This window comes from Morus notabilis, unplaced genomic scaffold (assembly GCF_000414095.1).
Source record: "Morus notabilis unplaced genomic scaffold, ASM41409v2 Scaffold5, whole genome shotgun sequence".
NCBI lineage: Eukaryota > Viridiplantae > Streptophyta > Magnoliopsida > Rosales > Moraceae > Morus > Morus notabilis.
The window spans coordinates 814,573-828,814 of NW_010363077.1; the positions used below are offsets into that span (position 1 = coordinate 814,573).

General features: G+C 35.0%; 3 protein-coding genes across 6 annotated transcripts in view; all 3 read right to left on the reverse strand.

Moving 5' to 3' along the window:
* LOC21406412 (protein SUPPRESSOR OF QUENCHING 1, chloroplastic) overlaps positions 1-1,504 on the reverse strand; it is a 68,206-nt gene extending 66,702 nt beyond the window's left edge. For all 3 annotated transcript variants that reach the window (XM_024169169.1, XM_024169168.1, XM_024169170.1), the window contains exons 1-4: positions 1,068-1,504; positions 371-471; positions 202-258; positions 14-108 (exon numbers count right to left, since the gene is read on the reverse strand). In XM_024169169.1, the coding sequence (XP_024024937.1) occupies positions 14-108; positions 202-258; positions 371-471; positions 1,068-1,413 (599 nt within the window). In that variant the 5' untranslated portion in view covers positions 1,414-1,504. The remainder of the gene's footprint in view (positions 1-13; positions 109-201; positions 259-370; positions 472-1,067) is intronic.
* Positions 1,505-6,966: 5,462 nt separating this feature from the next.
* LOC21406416 (pentatricopeptide repeat-containing protein At5g48910) lies at positions 6,967-8,829 on the reverse strand. Its single transcript, XM_010103565.2, has one exon. It carries the CDS (start codon positions 8,823-8,825, stop codon positions 7,056-7,058), a length of 1,770 nt encoding a protein of 589 aa, XP_010101867.2. The 5' UTR covers positions 8,826-8,829; the 3' UTR covers positions 6,967-7,055.
* Positions 8,830-10,434: 1,605 nt separating this feature from the next.
* Positions 10,435-14,035, reverse strand: LOC21406417 (putative high mobility group B protein 11). 2 transcript variants are annotated; one of them, XM_010103566.2, is made up of 6 exons: positions 13,755-14,035; positions 13,053-13,128; positions 12,010-12,172; positions 11,691-11,834; positions 10,977-11,200; positions 10,435-10,783 (listed from the first exon to the last, which is right to left on the reverse strand). In XM_010103566.2, exons 1-6 carry the CDS (start codon positions 13,943-13,945, stop codon positions 10,589-10,591), a joined length of 993 nt encoding a protein of 330 aa, XP_010101868.2. In that variant the 5' UTR covers positions 13,946-14,035; the 3' UTR covers positions 10,435-10,588. The 2 variants fall into 2 exon arrangements, with proteins under 2 accessions (XP_010101868.2, XP_024024950.1); XM_024169182.1 differs by having other exon boundaries at positions 11,691-11,843.
* Between the last annotated feature and the right edge of the window lie 207 nt (positions 14,036-14,242).

Sequence of the window (14,242 nt, forward strand, 5' to 3'; positions counted from 1 at the left end):
GCTGTTGGCTTACATTGGCAATGGTAAAGCAGCGGCAGCCAGATTGGCGTCTACCTTGATCCGATCAGCACTAGATGCAACAGCAACTTTAAGGCCTTTGCTTTTACACTGTTAAACATCGGTGTGCTAGAGTATATCATTAAATGCTTCCACAAGGTTGTGACATCATTTTGCCATAATTCATCATCTTGGATTGTATACCTGAGTAATCAGCTCAAGGGCACCTGGAAATCCTATTCCTGAATTTGTTTTTGCATACTGCAAGAGGGGAAATTTAGGGAGTAAGTAACCACCTGAAACTAAAAATTAATTGCATTACAACATATAGTCTCAAGCAATGGTCTTTGTCATATCAACAAATACAAATAACCTTTTCCAAATATATCTCAAAGAACCTCTTCTTGGCTGCCTCAGGATCAAATCCTTGCACACCTTTAACAGAAGCAACCCCTCCTAAGAAGTTCGCTTCACCTGGTATATGGATGCAAAAGAGAACAGGATTATGGAAAGCGACAAATGTTCGAGTTAAAAGAGTGCACCTAGTACATTAAAAGATTTCTTCTCTAATTCTGCTCCAAATTAACTAAAACACTTTTTGCTCTAAGCATAAGTTACTACAAAATTTTTATAATTGGACAACCAGCACAAAGACCATCCTAGCTAACACATCATTATTCTTTATGCTTAGTAACCAAACCGGGGTCAATCCTAGCTAACACATCATTATTCTTTATGCTTACTAACCAAACTGGGGTCAACAGATTGAGCCACACAACGAGCCGATGCGAGTTTTCGTTTTTTCACAATGCTTAATCCTTGTGCAACCCATAAAATGGTAAGCATTATAGTAAATAAAAGAGCCATTAATAACCTCTCCCACTTCCGTTAACCCATTCTTAGGCACATAGTTAAATGACAAGAAACTTCAATACAACATTTCTAATAGTTTCACCAAAGATTCAATTAGAACCTCATTTCTCATGTTTCGCCCACTACTCAACCATTTCTACGCCAATTCATCATATAATCAACAATCAAAAACAATTCGACAGTTCAAATCAACCTACCAGTCCCCATGAACGGCACAAAGTCCTCGACCGTGACGTCGACCCCCAACTCGGCGAAGACGTCGACGGCGGCCCTTCTAGAAGGCTCTTCGCTGTTGCAGAGCACTCCGTCCATGTCGAACAGGACGGCGGACACCTTCCCCCAATCTTCAGCCCTAGATTTTGTGGCGACTCCGATGCAAGATTTCACAGCCATTCTCCGCGAAAGCGAATAGCTTTTGGACCTCCATTGGCGGAGATAGCTCGGAAGCGAAATAGGCTTTGGAACCTTCCAATTGGAAGAGAAGGAGAAGAGCTTCGCCGAGTGCGAGAGAGAAGAAGGAGGCGAGACGAGCTTCGCAGCCATGGTGGTCTGAGCGAGCAAGGAGAGCTAACTGATACTGGTTGAGTGGCGGGGAAGGAACTTCGTTGTATTGTGGGCGTCTCGTCTGGACGAATTTGCGCTTCCAATTTGTAAGGTTTTCGTGTTTGTGAGATTTGGTTTGTTTGTCATTTCGGGATTTGTTTGTGGTACGAGGGAAATTTCGATTTCTATGGTTTTGATTTGAATTGGAAGGAAATTCTTTCATTTTGTTTTATGGATTATTTTCAATTCGTGTGAATTGTATTGTTGCACTCCTCATTTTTGTTTGCACAATGTAACTTAAACTTTAAAATTAATAGTGTTGAGGTCCAAAGCTAACAAAAACGTTATCAAATATGTTGCGGTCAAATTTCGTTCATCATTTCTCATCATACACGAGTTTTCATACGTCTTGGATAGTGGGGTTAGATTAAGATTTCAGTTGTCAAAATCAAATTTTGTTTATTTCACCGATTCGAGTTTTTAATTTCAGTTTTACTACAGTTAAAAGTTCTCACAAAAAGTCACATCTAACTTTTTATGTTAAAGTTAAAAGCTCTCACATAAAGTCACATCTTAGCTCGAATTGAAAACTCAAATTAGCAAACTGAACGAGCCCTCAGCCGCTAGCCGTCAGCGCAGTCGGTTACCCAAACAATCAGTCCAGTGATCCGCTAGCCAAATCATTAGAGGAGGATGCCAGTGTTGGTTTCTGAAATAATTTCGGATGCGGATGCGTATGAGTAGCATATCGTATATAACAAAAATTTTCATAAAATATTTGACATACTCTAAAGATTATATTAACTTATGGACGAATAAATTGATCACATTAATTTATTTACCAAGAACCAGATTAGGAATTATACCTAGCAACCGATTAGGATGATAACTTATATTCTTTTACCTCGAACGTTCCTCGCTCCAATGCTAGTTTAGAACACCCGAATCTTCTTCATCAATTCCTTGAATCTACAAAGAACGTGTGTGTGGGCACACCTAAAACAAAACGGGATTAGCAAGAACACTCAAGGTTTCTACGAACACCAACACATGAACGACGTGAAATTTTTTGGAGAAAAATTTTTCTTTCCCACTCTCTATAGAAAACCGGCCACTAACACTTAGTAGAGCAAAAAATTATATTCTCTAATTTTCTACAATCTCCTATTTATAGAGTAGTAATCAGACTCCCAGAAAAAGTCTAATCTTTATCTCCAAGATAAAGTTTGATAATTATCTCCAACTTCAAATTTGATTTTGAAACAAAATCTCTCACCCTTATTCACATGTCAATTTTAACTCAAATTCAAATTCCAATTTAAATCAAACTTACATCAATTTGAATTTTAGATTGGACGACTTATCAAATTAGTTAATTGGATAACTATGGAGAGAAAACAATTTGAATCCTAAAGGGATTCACACTGTGTTGTGTGTTTACACTATGTGAACATCTTCACATGTGTGTTTTAAAATTTAAATTTAAATTTAAATACTCACATTATTTAATTTATAATTAATTCTCAATTGATTATCTTTGAGTGTTATATTTTAAAATTTTATAATTCTAAAATTCTCATTTTGCCCTTAGTGTCTTATAGAATTACAAGGACGACATGAGGATTCATGGACCTATAATTTCGAGCTCTAATAAAATTAATAATTAATTAAACTCTTTAATTAATTAATTAGTTCTATTTATTCTAAATTTCTAATAGTTACTCCACTCTAAACTTGGAATTGCACTCTCGTAATTATAGACATAAATTACTTCTAAACTGTGAAGTGTCTATTTGATATAGTCATTGCATATAGATCAATCATCCATAAATAATTCATAATTAGAGCTAGGTGAAATCCGTTAACGTCTCTAATTACATATTTATCTTTGAGTACCATTAATTCTCTAATGGGCAGTGATTTATAAAATAAATTCATGAATCAGAACACTCCTACTGGTCCAAGTACCAAATCAACCCTCAAGAGAATTATTTATTTACTTCTTTCTCAAGAAGGAATGGATTCCATACCGTATATTAACATTGCCGGCTACTCACTTCATCACGTCTCTAAAATACAAGAAATAGGACTCAGGATCTCAGAATCCGTACCGAGTAAATTAAAAACACAAATTCATAAATAGGAGTCTGCTAAGAACTCAGAATTAAGATCATTCTATATATGACCATCCTAAATCTATAAATAGAGATTCTTAAAGAATAATCCTAGTTCTTTATTTCATTCTCTTCCTTTTCTTTAGTTTTTATTTTATTTCTCAATTATGTTAGGTTAGGTTTTGTTTTGATTAAGGGTGATTTCAAAACCCTAGACATGGATTTGTGATGGATATTATGATGTTATTTTCCGGTTTTCTATTGAAATTATTTATGTTCTTCCAATATTAATGTGTATGAGTATTTTCTTATTTTGTTTGGGTGGCCAACTAAATAGGACTTGAGAATATTCTATTGCAAGATTAGGAGTCTTGATTCGTAATTATCTTAACCTAAGTTAAATATTCTGAGCTTGTGTGTTTATTGCTTAGATCAACCTATCTTTCTCATCGTGATGCTTCCTTTGGATTAAATCTAAAGAGCTTGTTCTAGGTTGTTTGAGGGAAATGGATTAAGTAAAGAGCTTGTTTTGCTTAACGACGAACTAAGAAAAGATTGGGGTAGCAGAGCTTGTTGCTATCTACAGTTTGTAGTTTTTATAGGAAATTGGAGATAATATTGCATATTCATTATGATTTCATTGTCTAGAAGTGGAGAATGATCCTTTGACCAATGTTTTGTTATTATTGTTTTCTTCTTTGTTTATTTCAAGTATTATGTTCTTTTATTTTATTTAGTTTAGTTAGTTATTTAAATCCCCTTGTTTATTTTATTATTTCACAAGATTAATAACTTATTAATTAAACCTAATACTCTGCGGGAACGATCCCTACTCAATCACTATACTCATCATGATATATCTTAGCGAGGTTTATAAATTTGATACACCATGAAAATACCATCACTGAGAGTCGTCTCTAACAACCAGATTTTTGGATCAATATAGTATTTATGAGTAAATAAAATATGATATTAACCGGTAAATACAATACTTACCAGTCATTGAGATCGGCGGCTGAATTGTCAGATTAATATGGTATTATGAGTATATGCGTTATTTATTAGTAAATATACCGATAAATACAGTATTTACTATTCGCCATATTTCAACGACCGAATTTATGGGCGAATATGATATTTACATGTTGATATAATATTTTTTAGTAAATACGGTATTTATCAGTAAATACGGTATTTCTAATAAATGCAGTATTTATCGGTCGCCGTCACTAGTCGCCAGCGTCGGCCTTGGTGGACTTGACTGGAGATGGAATGAGAGAAGTGGAAAGGAGATTTATGAGTATTTTTTAGGTTTTTAATAATGTTTGAAACCTAAAACATCAAACAACGCTATTATCTACCTATTTTAAAAAAATAAATATGTTATATTTATTAAACACCCTACTAAATATGTTATTTCCCTCTTTCTTTAAAACTTCTCAAGTCAAGTGGGATTTGAGACTCAATTGGACTAAAAATAGATGGAGCCCGTTTTATTACTCGTGGCTCACTAGATGACCCACACAGGATAAATTTACATCACAGTACGAAATTTTGATGGGGTCTTGTACAAAAATGATTATCAATGCTATCAACCTCTTCAAAATAGAATCTTGGAACTGAATCTCAGCCAAGTTCATTCAAGAAAAAAAAATCAGTTTAAACTCCTACACATAGATGGTAGGCCTAAGAACCCAAAGGTCCTTGTGCTTGTGTTGAGTTTTCCGTTTGCCCATGGACTTGTGTTGTGACAAAGGCTTGTTTTTCCAAAGAAACAGACGTTTAACACAGAAAAAGTACACAAATACCTTTTTAACAGTATGGGTCTAAAATTTTTTCACTTACTCTTAATTAATATCTTTTTAATCAAATAAATATATTAATTAAAAAGATATTAATCAAGAGTAAAGAGTAAAAATTTATACTATGCACTCTAAAGGTAACTTTAACAATTTTCTCTTGCAATATCTACCTTTGATACACCTTTAAGATTTATATTACATTAACTAATGACACAATTGTGTCATCATCCGATCACTTACTCATGGCTTGCATTTCTTATAGTGAAGAACACTGTGTGCAGAAACAGCTCGCACTTCTTGAACCCAATAACGGAAACATAATTAAACTCTACTGCAAATAACGCCATGTAATAAACCTCAGTCCACTGTGGAAAACAACTAGATTTTTTTATTCACTTTTGTGAGTTTATCCACGTTTTCTACTTTAGTTGGCCGTGCCCTCCACTATATTTTGACACTTCATAGTTCATAGTGCCCAAATTCAATTCTTACCATATCATTACTCATGATTAAGCAATAAGCGTAAGCTTTTCTCATTCTATAAATTCTTTCCCCCGGATTCGAATAATCTCGATTGAATTGCACGAGAGAAGACAGACAGGGAAAGAAAAGTTCACTTTCTTTAGTTTAATTCTAAGCGAGTTTGGTATTATTGTGCTTCTAATTCTTAAATAGTTTCTTAAAGCATAAAGCTAGAACTTTTAGCTTCTCAAAATTATCGTGGAAAGTGTTATACATGAAAGTTGCTTTCTAAGACAATAGATAATTGTTGCTTAAGTTTTCTAATAAAAGCAATCTCAAACTGGTCCATGTCACAACTATAAGTGCTACTAGTAAAATTTTATTCTTGGTTTTTTTTTAAGGTTAAAGCATAGGTCAATGATGAAGACAGGACATGTGCTAATTGCTATTGTAACAACATCACTTTGTGTTCAAAGTGATGCCAAAAGGCTACTCTTGGAGGAAGTGAACTCAGGCAACAAAGAGAATTCCATCCAAAACTCTACTGCTACCAATGATGATAACAATGAAAGTTATGGTAATTCTAGCAATCCTTCAGGCTCAACAACAGATTCCCACCATGTTTACACAAGTGGTTGCAAGATCAAATCACCTTGCTGAGCTGCTGATTAATAAGGAAGATTGTAAATCTGGATCTAGTGTGATTAAAATATAAAAACTGGATTTGGCCCATTTGGGTACAGTGCTGTGCATAGAAGTATAAGTACATTTGGAACTCAATATGGGTTTTGTCACTCATGTTGTATAGTCATAGTTTAGTAATTAAGTAAATAAGTTTGTGTTAAACAAGCACTACATGTTAAAATAAAGAACTATATATGATTATAATGTATAAAGATGTGTTTAAGGGAAGTTTAAGAGCAGCTAAAATTTTTCACATTACATGGAAAATCCTGTATTCTTGGCTTGCTGAGTGTCTAACAAGTTCAAGGTATAATCAACAAGATTTACACAGCAACATTGTCAAAAACTTACCAGAAATCCATACATGAACATGTTCCGTTTCTAAAATAATGATACCGAACTCGGTCTCTCACAAGTATGTCACAGTCATATATCTTCGAAATGAGCTTCATGGAAAAATGGCAGTCCTCACAGACCCTCAAGTTCTTCACTATTTGAATTGTTGTTCCCGGCTTCGTGTTTAGGAGGCCAAAAGCAATGGCAAGCTTTTCACTATAGTATTGCAGTCAGTTTCCTTCTCTTATTCTGTAATATCAAACAAAACTTGGGATGTATCCGGCGAATAACCTTCCATCTGCAGCCTCTCCATGATCCTTTCCAACATCAAGTAGATCGCCTTCATTTGTGGGTGAGAACCTTCACCCATTTTGAACTCATGAATTTTGCCATCTATGTCAATCATGCTAATCCCAGGATTTGTTTTTACTCCCCTTTCCTTCATCAATTTTCTCACCTTTTCCACATCCTCCCTTCTTCCTGCCATTGCATAGATATTCGATAATAGCGCATAACGCCCACTATTCTCCGGTTCTAGTTTAAGCAAAATCTTTCCCACTATCTCCCCCAACTCAACATTTCCATGTTTCCTGCAAGCACCTAAAAGCGCCCCGAACACAGCTGCATTTGGTCTCACCGGCATTGATCCTAGAAAGTCCTCTGCTTCTGTAAGTAATCCTGCCCTTCCCAAGACATCAACAACGCACCCATAATGCTCAATTTCTGGCTCAACACCATACAATTTCTTCATGGAGCTGAAGATCCTTAGACCTTTATCAACAAGACCTCCATGGGCACAAGCATTTAGGATGTTCACAAAGGTAATCCCATCCGGTTTCAGCTTGTTTTTCAGCATCTTTGAGAAAAGCTCCACGGCGTCCTCTGCCCTGCCGTGCATAGCAAGTCCACCAATCATGGCATTCCAGGTGAAAGTCTCTTTCCATCTCATGTTCTCAAAAACCTCCCACGCCAAGTCGAGCCTCCCACATTTCGCATACATATCCAACAACGCAGTCCCTAAAACCGCATCCACTCGAATCAAATTCCTTTCAACATAGGCATGAATCCACCTTCCTTGATCAAGTGCTCCAACATTGGCACAAGCAGCCAGCACACTTGACAATATAAACTTTCTGGGCCCAATTCCCTCCCTTTGCATCAAATAGAAAACTTCCAAGGCCTCCTTGAAATACCCTCCTTTGATATAACCATTCGTGATAGCACTCCAAGATATCTCATCCCTTTCACTCATTTCATCAAAGAACTTTCTTGCAGTCTCTATCATCCCACACCTTGCAAAACCGCTTATCATCGCGTTCCAAGAACCGACATTCCTACTCGGCATCTCCCCAAACACTCCCTTAGCCGCCTCAACATTACCGAACTTGAAGCAACCATCGATCATCGCATTCCAACAAACAACATCGATCTCATCATTGAGCATCCGCCTAGCAGCCTCCAAGTGACCAAACGAGGCATACATCTGAATACCGGAGCTCTTTGCATGTCCATCTCTGCCAAGCCGATGTTTCACAACATGGGCATGGACTTGCACACCCTCCTCTTCAGCCTGCACCATTGTGCAGGCCTTGAACACTACAGGGAAGGTGAACTTATTAGGCCTACAATTCGCAGCCATCATTTTTTCATAAAACGACACCACCAAAAACGGCTCGTTGTTATCTAAACACCCTTGGAGCAGAATGTTCCATACAAAAACGTTTGGCCTCGGCACATGATCGAACACCTTGAATGCAAAAGCAAAGTTTCTGAGGTGGGGATTTGCGTAGTGTTTGAGAAGTGTTCCTGATACGTAGTGGTCTTGGAAGTGGCCTGACCTTAGAACTAAGGCGTGGGCTTGCTTTAGATAGTGTAGAGAATTGGAGCATTTTGTGTTTATGAGATCCAAGATTGTTTTTTGAGAGAGTTTGGAGGTGGGTATGGTTTCTGTTGAGAGTTCTGTTGGTTTGAAGTGATAAGGGAGATTTGTGGTGGTGATGGTTGTTGGGTTCATCTTGTCCCTGCCATTCGTTGTATTGCTTATTAGACTACTACACAGCCTATGCTCAAGTGAAAAACTATTAGCATCTAACATTGTGACCCCCCAAGGGATGTGAATTCGCTAAAATGAATACTCTCAAAGGTGAAATTAACAAACTGGTCTTTTTCATTTTTACAAAGAGCAATATTTTAGTCGATGAATCTATAATTATGATTTTGTATCCTGATTTAGAATTAATATTTATTTACAGTGATTTTAAATCATGATTTAGAATCAGTATTTGGTTATAATTTTAAATTATGATTCAAAATCTAATGTGATGTTTTAAACCAGAATCACTTATGATTCTAAAACCATCCCTCTCTTAATTTAAGGTGATTCAAACATCTAATTTTAAATCATAATTTCAAAATTATAATTTAAACCCAAAGTCATTAATCATAATTTTAATTTCAAAATAATATTAAAATTACCTTAATTTAAATCTCCCACTAAACAAACCCTTATTCGGTTGAAAAAATAGTTGTTCCCGCTCTGTAGTTAATTTACAAATGAAAATATTTGAAAAGTTATTCCACTTTATTAAGTCATTATTACAAAATGGCTCCGTGTAGCGTTACCCCTTTTTTTTTATAAACTTTAATAATTAAAAAAATATTTTAAGAACAACACTAAAATTTATTATTTTAATGTCACGGTAACACTAATAATTATTACAAAAAATTACTATTGTTATAATATGACTGTGACCAAAAAAAAAGTAAGCAAAACCAAACGAGTTCTTCTAAAAAAATAATTTTCATTTATAAAAATAATTTTCGTAAAAAGCTTTAATTGTAAAATAATTATTTAAAAAATTAATTCATTAAATGATTTTTGGATAGCTTAGCACGATAATTTTTTACACCACGTGACCGAGTGTGCTCACTATAAAAATAAATATAAAAGCAAAAAAAAAAAATATCATTTTGCTAATTTAACTTATCTTAAAAAATATATCACTTGGCAGATCTAACTTTATAAGATAACCATTTTGACAAACCTTGCAAACCAGTATTATTTTGAAATCCTTCTTTATTTTAGTGCTATAAAAAAAATTATTCCTAGATTATTTTGAGCACACGGACATACTTTTATTTCTTATTTGTTGTGTTTTAAAAAGTGAAAATGATTCTTCATCCTAGTATTAAATCACTTAAGAAAGCCCTTATTTTCATTTTTAATGATTAAGGTTCTTATTTGAGAAGGGAAAACAATACTAATGTACCGTTCACCACATTTATTTAAATTTTTTTTGAGGATTTTATTTATAAAATTTCAGTATGAAAAAACTAGGAAAAATCTACTCTAGATTTTTTTAGGGCACTAGAGCTTTCCATGTGTATTATCTTTAACATAAAATTCATCCAGATTACTAGCGTCCGTGAGAATTTCTATCAAACCATTTTGTCAATTCAAAACCAAGCAATGCAAACATAGCTACAATACAACACTACATGGCCTAGTGATGGTACTCCAAAAACTCTCGTACCCTTTTTTCTGCTAAAAAACTTCAAAAAAATGCAGAATTCTAGCAGCCCAATTTCTAAGCACATTTTTACAAACCGAAAACATAAGACGAAAGCATAATACAAAAGAGCTGCCATTAAAGGGTACAAGTTAAGACAGTCTATTATCTGATATATTTACATCCACTTCCCATCACAGAAGAACTGTCAAGATTTATAACTACGTGTCATTTTGCAGTATGAGGTCATCCGATTCGGGAGAGTTCTTCATGATATGCACTGCTCGTCAACCGCGGATTGGTCGGGCAATTGGGGTTTCTCGAATTCAGGCTTGACGTGATAGTCACCCTCTGGCACCGGGTTGTTCTTGGTCTCATTATCTCCGTTGTCATTGTGATCCTTGGAAGCATCCATTTGTTGTGAATACGTTTCCTTGTCATTGTTGCTTTCATCAATGTATGGCTACAAAACCAGGACAAAAAGAAAAACAAGACCAAAAAGATTTTAGACACTTTCAATGGTATAAATAGATTAAAGGAAGAATGCCTTTATAAACTGCATATATATATATATATATATATATTGACAATTAATTACAAAGTGTTGTCTCTAATGAATCAGGGTCAATGTCTGTTTCAAAGAGTATCTGAGATACCTGCCGGTCAGTTTCAGAGAGGTTCCTCCATGCATAATCCGCCATGGCTCTATAACTTTGGCCAGCTTTTAGCTTGTTCCCATCTGTTCCTTTCAGCCGTTCACATTCTCTCTTGAGAAAGATTTGATATGCAGTTCGTATTTGCCGAGGGCGACCAGGGCTGCTCTTTGTTTCCTTGGGTTTTGAGGGCGTCAGGGGGGATAATTTCTGTTCCGCGGTTCTTCCTATTTGAATTTGTGCAAAATTGGTAAATGGTGCAGACGTGCAGTCTTTACTATGATATATTAAAGGCCCCTTGCGTTAACTAGAAAACAACCTCAATATAGCAAAAAGGCCACACTTTAAGAACGACACCTAAGCAAGATAGCATACCAAACTTCTCGAGTCCTTATGAACAAATTGTATAGAAAGATTGCCCACTTTATTTCGAATCATTGTCTTTTATATTTTATTGAGTGCGGGACTTTTGTAATTGGTATGGGTTGAGGTTTAGGTGCCATTCCAGTTGGGATGTCTATTGTAGCAAAATTAGAATTGAAAACTCGAATAAGTGAAATGACCGAGGCTTTAGATTCTTCTGAAAAGAGTTTCTCATCATTTTGAGAAATGTAGACGTTGAGTAAATTAAACACATGCATGGTTTTCGTTCTTTTTTCCTCCCGCAAGACCTTATATCATCAAGAGTAAATTATCAACATGACAATAATAACAGACCTTTGACCGATTGACGAGAGTTGTCTTTGAATATCTTCTTCTTCTTCACTTGAACATTTTCTTCATCTTTTAACACCGGAGATAAATTGCCGGAATTCTTCCGCTTCAGCATTGAGCCATTCCCCAGAGTACTGAAAACATGACCTGCAAAACCTATTCTAAAGATCCTAAGCAAAGTGTAGTCCCCCGGATCCGTTGCAAACAAGTTGCATAAAAACAAAATTATATCAAACCAAATTATTTTATATTTATTACCTTGAAAGTAAGTTAATCAAAATCCAAATAACTATAAATATATATGGAAGGAAACTTTGTACACCTGGATCAGAAGCTTTTTTCTCAGGTGCTCTGTAGAAGTAAATTTGCTCAAACTGGAAAAGGAAGAGCGCATAAACGTTTTGAAGTTGACTAGGGAACTTCATTTTGATGCCTTCCAATTTTAGGGCAATTGCAACTTCCTCCCATCGCTTATCTTTGGTAACCTGGGAAATACCTTATATAATAAAACATCTAAAAAAAACAATCATGGTCTTAAAAATTATCTCCAAAATTTCCTCTGTTCCTGATTCAGGGCAGGCTTCTTGGGGAAATAATGTAGAGATTAACGTACATAATAATGGGCCCACAGTGGTAACTAGAAAATCAGAATACACGCTTTCAAGGAAAAAGAAATCCAAAGCACAGATTTGAATCAAGTTAACCTTTTTTTTTTTTTTTTTTGGCATGCACAACTAGACCGTCTTCTTTATCTTTCGGAAATTTATAGAGTATTTAATCCACTAGATTTATTTTCTTAATAAAGGACAGAGAGTATCTTGTTGGATTCTTAATCTTAGGTTTATATATGAATAATTATGTATTGTAGACTGTCATGTAAAATTAAGCCCATTTAAAGTGTCTACTAAGATTTAAGTCATTTAGACTTTAATTTATCCAATAAGGTGTGAGCTGTGTAGAGACTTAAGAATAATTTCTATTTTTATAATAGGTTAAAATAGAAATACTAAAAAATAACAGAAAAGTTATCTATATATAATTATAGTCCTCAGATCATACGTATTATTATTATTCTATTCTTTTCTAACATCTCATCATCAGAGATAACAAGAGAAAGTTAAAAGATTCTCTGAGAGAACGTGTTGATCTGAAAGACATACCGCACGGCTCTAGAGAGTAATTAATTATCATAGATTCATATATGTTTCTACATATTAATCTGTGAATTTGTTAATTCTTGGTAATTTCACATGAATGTTTCTTAAATTTTAAGAGATGTTTTACATCTAACGCTATTTTTTTCTAACATATCTACCTTTCTTCAGGAGCAGTTCAATAAAATGACAAATGTCAGACACAACAAACCTGGTAAAATCCGCCTCTTATAGTGACTTCTTTGTACAACACATGCAAGTTCACTAATGTCTCTCGGACATTTAGTCTGCCATTTAACGAAAAACATATATATGTTAATAAAATTGGTGGATGGTATTAACAATCGGAACCAAGATTATAGAACATGCATTGGAGTAAGATCAGTTGAAAAAAATAATTACAGGAAAAAAAACTGATTGACAATAATGTTTGGATAAGCCTATATATGTTGGGTAAATTTATTTTTTCCTTTTTTTAAGATGACTAGAAACATGAATAAAACAGTCGGCATGATTCTATACAGAAAAAAAAAATGTAACTTTATAGTTATTACTAAACTTTTGCTCTAGAAACGAGATAATGCCACTCTTAAATTGACCAAAACATAATACCACTCTTAAATTGTCCAAAATATAAAGGACATTTTCTTTGTAAGATAGCATAACCAAACAAGTCATGAACTTTTTTCCACCAAAAAAAAAAAAGGTCATGAACTTTTTGATTAGAGTTAACACCTTTTCCTTTCCTTTTTTCCGCGCAACATTTCTCAGCAACCAAACAAGACAACAAGCTGAATATCGTCATAAAAATCTTATTTTTTTACCCCAAAAAAGGGAAAACCTAAAAACCAACCAAAAAAAAAAAATACAAAAAAACAAATGTAGAAAAGTCAAATGGCTAGAGACGGCTTACACAAGGTTGAGCCCAGATGACTCGTACAACTCAGAGAGCTTCTTATAAAAGCTCTCTGAGTTGTCCAACAAACGTTTCCCATCACACCCAGAAAAGGTCAGATCGCTGCCGTTCGTGCCAGTAGTACTGGAGCATCGTCGGCCGCAGATTGGGCTCTCTGGTGGATCCACATTGCCGTTCTCCATCTGCATGCAACACTGTTAAGTTTTTGGAGTTTCTCCTTGAGCTTCTTTAATGGCTGCTTAATTTCTTTCTATTATTTTCCACAAATGTTGTCCCACATCCGGAGTTTTGTTGGAAGAAACAAAATGAAACCATGAAGTTGTCAAGTACAGTGAAAAGACGTGAAATGAGCGCGTGCGAATGGATTAAATGCATCCGAGTTGGTGGATTTCCACGTGGAGAAGATATAACCGTAGGACTGGATTACCAATGTGGTAAAAAAGAGAACACGAGGGGATGGTTGTAGTCCTTGCACATTTCTCCAT

What these genes read in the sequence shown, in the direction of transcription:
- LOC21406416 (XM_010103565.2), bottom strand. Translation starts at nt 8,825, where the DNA reads ATGAACCCAACAACCATCACCACCACAAATCTCCCTTATCACTTCAAA.
- LOC21406417 (XM_024169182.1), bottom strand. Translation starts at nt 13,945, where the DNA reads ATGCAGATGGAGAACGGCAATGTGGATCCACCAGAGAGCCCAATCTGC. An exon ending in TAAGAGGCGGATTTTACCAG is followed by an intron (nt 12,173 to 13,052) that starts GTTTGTTGTGTC and finishes GGTATTTCCCAG; the next exon opens with GTTACCAAAGATAAGCGATG. An exon ending in CTCTCGTCAATCGGTCAAAG is followed by an intron (nt 11,201 to 11,690) that starts GTCTGTTATTAT and finishes AAATTCAAATAG; the next exon opens with GAAGAACCGCGGAACAGAAA.